At 50.1% G+C, this 3,374-nt stretch overlaps 1 protein-coding gene across 1 annotated transcript in view; it reads left to right on the top strand.

The window, feature by feature from the left end:
- The first annotated feature begins 1,146 nt into the window (after window positions 1-1,146).
- Window positions 1,147-3,374, top strand: part of Mettl7b (methyltransferase like 7B) — a 3,438-nt gene continuing 1,210 nt past the window's right edge. Inside the window, exon 1 of the mRNA XM_004647105.2 lies at window positions 1,147-1,932. Coding sequence (XP_004647162.1) covers window positions 1,435-1,932 — 498 coding nt within the window. The 5' untranslated portion in view covers window positions 1,147-1,434. The remainder of the gene's footprint in view (window positions 1,933-3,374) is intronic.

Below are 3,374 nucleotides of genomic sequence, written 5' to 3'. Positions count from 1 at the left end.
TTTGTTTATTGCTTTCTTTTTAAAAATAGTTCTAGCCCTTTGCCCTGGACATTTCACAGTTTCTTGGGTTATAAATCTTTCTTTTCTTTTTTCTTTTTTTCAGAACCGGGGATTGAACTCAGTCCCTTGTGCTTGCCAGGGGAAACATATCTTTGTCTTTTTTCTTTTTTTAAATCTTTTTGAGAAAGGGTCTTTCTACATAGTTTAGGCTGACCTTGGGCTCATTTTGTAGCCGAGGCTGGTCTTGAACTCACAAAGAGCCTCTCCTTCCTCAGCCTCCCAAGTGCTGGGATTACAGGCATGTGCCATCACATTTAGCTGACTTATTTTTAAATTGTTTCCCTCTGGCCACTACCCATTTCTTCAGCAGCATTCAGACAGCCTGAGGCACAACTCCCCAGACCTCGAGATGGCTTTAGCCAAAAGAGAAGCCGCCACATAATACCCTGGGTGCTTTGCACTAAGATGCCTATGAACCAGAAGTCTGGCCTCTGAGAACTCCCTGCCCTTCTGGTGATCACCAGCCTGTCCTGGAGCCTTGAGACATTGTCCTGGGCTGCAACCCAGGTCCCAAGGGGCCGTGAAGACACCCAGAACCACCCACTTCTGCAGATTACTTTACTCTCCTTGGATTACACAAGAATGGGAGCCTGGGAAGACCTTGGGAACTGTGTAAGGCCTCCAGCTTCTCCTTGATTCCCCCACCTTGTAAATGAGAGGTTGAGGCCCACAAAGTAAAAATATTTGCCCAAAAGAACACAAGTAGGGGCAAAGATGAGACTAGAGCCCAAGCCACTAACTCTTTCACTCTGTCTTTTTTGGCTCCTTTTATTTCTGGGGGTTTGAGGACTTGGATTTGATAGTGAACACCAGTTAGCTCAGTAAGTGCCCTATTCTTGATTCATAGCCTTCCTGCTTAAAACCAGTCAAGCCTAAGCCTAAACACTGCTTGGCCTCAGTCAAGAGCAAAGGCACATCACAGCTTACAAAGTCCAGGGGGTGTGCTAGGGGAACCCAACCAGTATTTCCACTTTACATAATCTGAGCAGACCAGAGGACACAGTGAGGTCAGGACACTCCCCGTGAGTCAGCATTTGGTGCCCTGAAGCTCTGAGACATCCACACTACACCCCTGCTGCTCCCCTCAGAGGGAAGTCAGCACACCTGCCCTTGTTCAGCTGGGTTAAGGGCCCTCAAGTGCAGAAGCAAGGTATCCCCTGTGCCTTTGCCCCACATAAAACCTGTTGAAGAGCCTGCACCTGTGGGGCTGTGCAATCAGTGTGCACTAGGAGGATTTCACACACTCACTCTGCTCTATAGAAAGGAAATCACACACAGAGGAAAAAGAGCAAAGTCCTGTCACAGAAGGCGGGGAAACAAGCGCCTGCAGAAGTTGAGCAAAGTCCCACAGTAGCATAACCTGGAGCTGGCACCATGGACGTCCTGGTTCGACTCCTGCAGCTGCTCGTGCTGCTCCTGACCCTGCCCCTGCACCTGCTGGCTCTGCTGGGCTTATGGCAGCCCCTGTGCAAAAAGTACTTCCCCTACTTGATGGCTGTGCTGACCACCAAGACCAATCGCATGATGGAGAGCAAGAAACGGGAACTCTTCAGCCAGATAAAGGGGCTCAAGGGAACCTCTGGGAAGGTGGCCCTGCTAGAGCTCGGCTGTGGCACTGGTGCCAACTTCCAGTTCTACCCGCCTGACTGCAGGATCACCTGCCTAGACCCAAACCCCAACTTTGAGAAGTTCCTGACAAAGAGCATGGCTGAGAACAGGCATCTCCAGTATGAGCGGTTTGTGGTGGCTCCTGGAGAGGACATGAAACAAGTGGCAGATGGCTCCATGGACGCGGTGGTCTGTACTCTGGTGCTGTGCTCTGTGCAGAGCATAAAGAAGGTCCTGCAGGAAGTCCACAGAGTCCTGAGGCCGGTGAGCAGAGTGGGAAGGGAATAGGCCACCCCAAGGGTTGGGGCCCCAGGACTTTAGCCCCCCTATCTCCACCTGCCCCTGGAGAGGGGATATCACCATGATAGGACACAAATAGGATGCTGGGAAGCATAAAGAAGGATGACCTAACATGGGGCATGAGGACAGGCAGGAAAGACACCCAAGGAGCTGATGTTTACATTGAGAGCGAGGTGAGGGGAAATTAAAGTGTTTTATTAGAGATGATAAGGGAAGTACAGTCCATTAGATTTTGAGCTGGGTGTGAGTTCAGGATAGGATCCAAGTTTCTTTTCTTTTTTTTTTTTTTTTAGCATCGTTTTTATTTCTTTTTGGTGGAATCGGAGATTGAACTCAGGCCCTTGCGCTTGCCAGGAAAGCGCTTAGTCTACTGAGCTATCTCCCTGGCCCCCATGGATCCAAGTTTCTAATCACATGCCTGGCAATCATAAGGGCCTGAGTTCAATCCCCGGTTCCACCAAAAAAAAAGGGATTCTAGGATGAGCAGCTGAGGGGAGAATGGGTGCAAGGGCCCTTTGCTGGCATGGAAGGGCTGTTAGGTCTGAAGCTACTGAGACAGCTGAGCAGAGAAGCCCCACAAGCTGAGAGAAGCCCAGGTCTAGACACAGAAAAGACGCACCCTCTAGGTAGCAATTTGGACACCATCAACCTGTAATTCAGAATGCAAGGTGAGTGAATCACTTAGGGACAGTGCAGGAGGGTCTGTGAAGAACTTTAGTTGGGGTGGTCCTAGGTCCCCCCAGGATGTTCAGAATATCCAGGAAGTGGGTACAGTGTGCACCTCGGAGTCAGGAGAGAGGCCTGCATGCATCTCTTGTCATGAGCCGCCTGCTCCTGTTTCCCAGTCTGCCCTGACTGGACTGTCCTCACAGCTGTTCTTTAAAGATCTCTGCCATCTTCCCCAGTTGGTTGCAAGAGGTTCTGTACATGCACTCTGAGGGACAGAGGGAAGCCACGGTGCAGGAACATGAGGAGCAGGACAGCCTGCTCAGTGGACTTGCATCCCAGCAGTCCCCTGGTTTCCAAGAAGTCTGACTGGCCTTGCTCAGCAGGCAGGAGGCTCTAAGAAAGGTCATATGCAGCGGTGCGCGCCTTAGGGGGCTGAAGCAGGAGGATCACTGCAAATTCAAGGCCAGCCTGGGCTGTATAGTAAGTTCAAGGCCACTCTGAACTATATAGCAAGACCCTGTCTCAAAAATACATAAAGGGGGGTTGGGGAGATAGCTCAGAATAAGCGAGGCAAGCTCAGGGTTCTGAGTTCAATCCCCAGTATCACAAAATAAATAAGTGTGTAGAGCAGATCAAATTTGTATCTAGATATTCCCCCAAAGCCTCATGTGGACATAGTCTTTTTCAATCTCTCTCTCTCTCTCTCTCTCTCTCTCTCTCTCTCTCTCTTTTGCCTT

Source organism: Octodon degus, unplaced genomic scaffold (assembly GCF_000260255.1).
Source record: "Octodon degus isolate 3935 unplaced genomic scaffold, OctDeg1.0 scaffold00287, whole genome shotgun sequence".
Taxonomy (NCBI): domain Eukaryota; kingdom Metazoa; phylum Chordata; class Mammalia; order Rodentia; family Octodontidae; genus Octodon; species Octodon degus.
The sequence above is the reverse complement of the archived record's forward strand: the minus strand, read 5'-3'. Positions and strand labels throughout refer to the sequence as shown.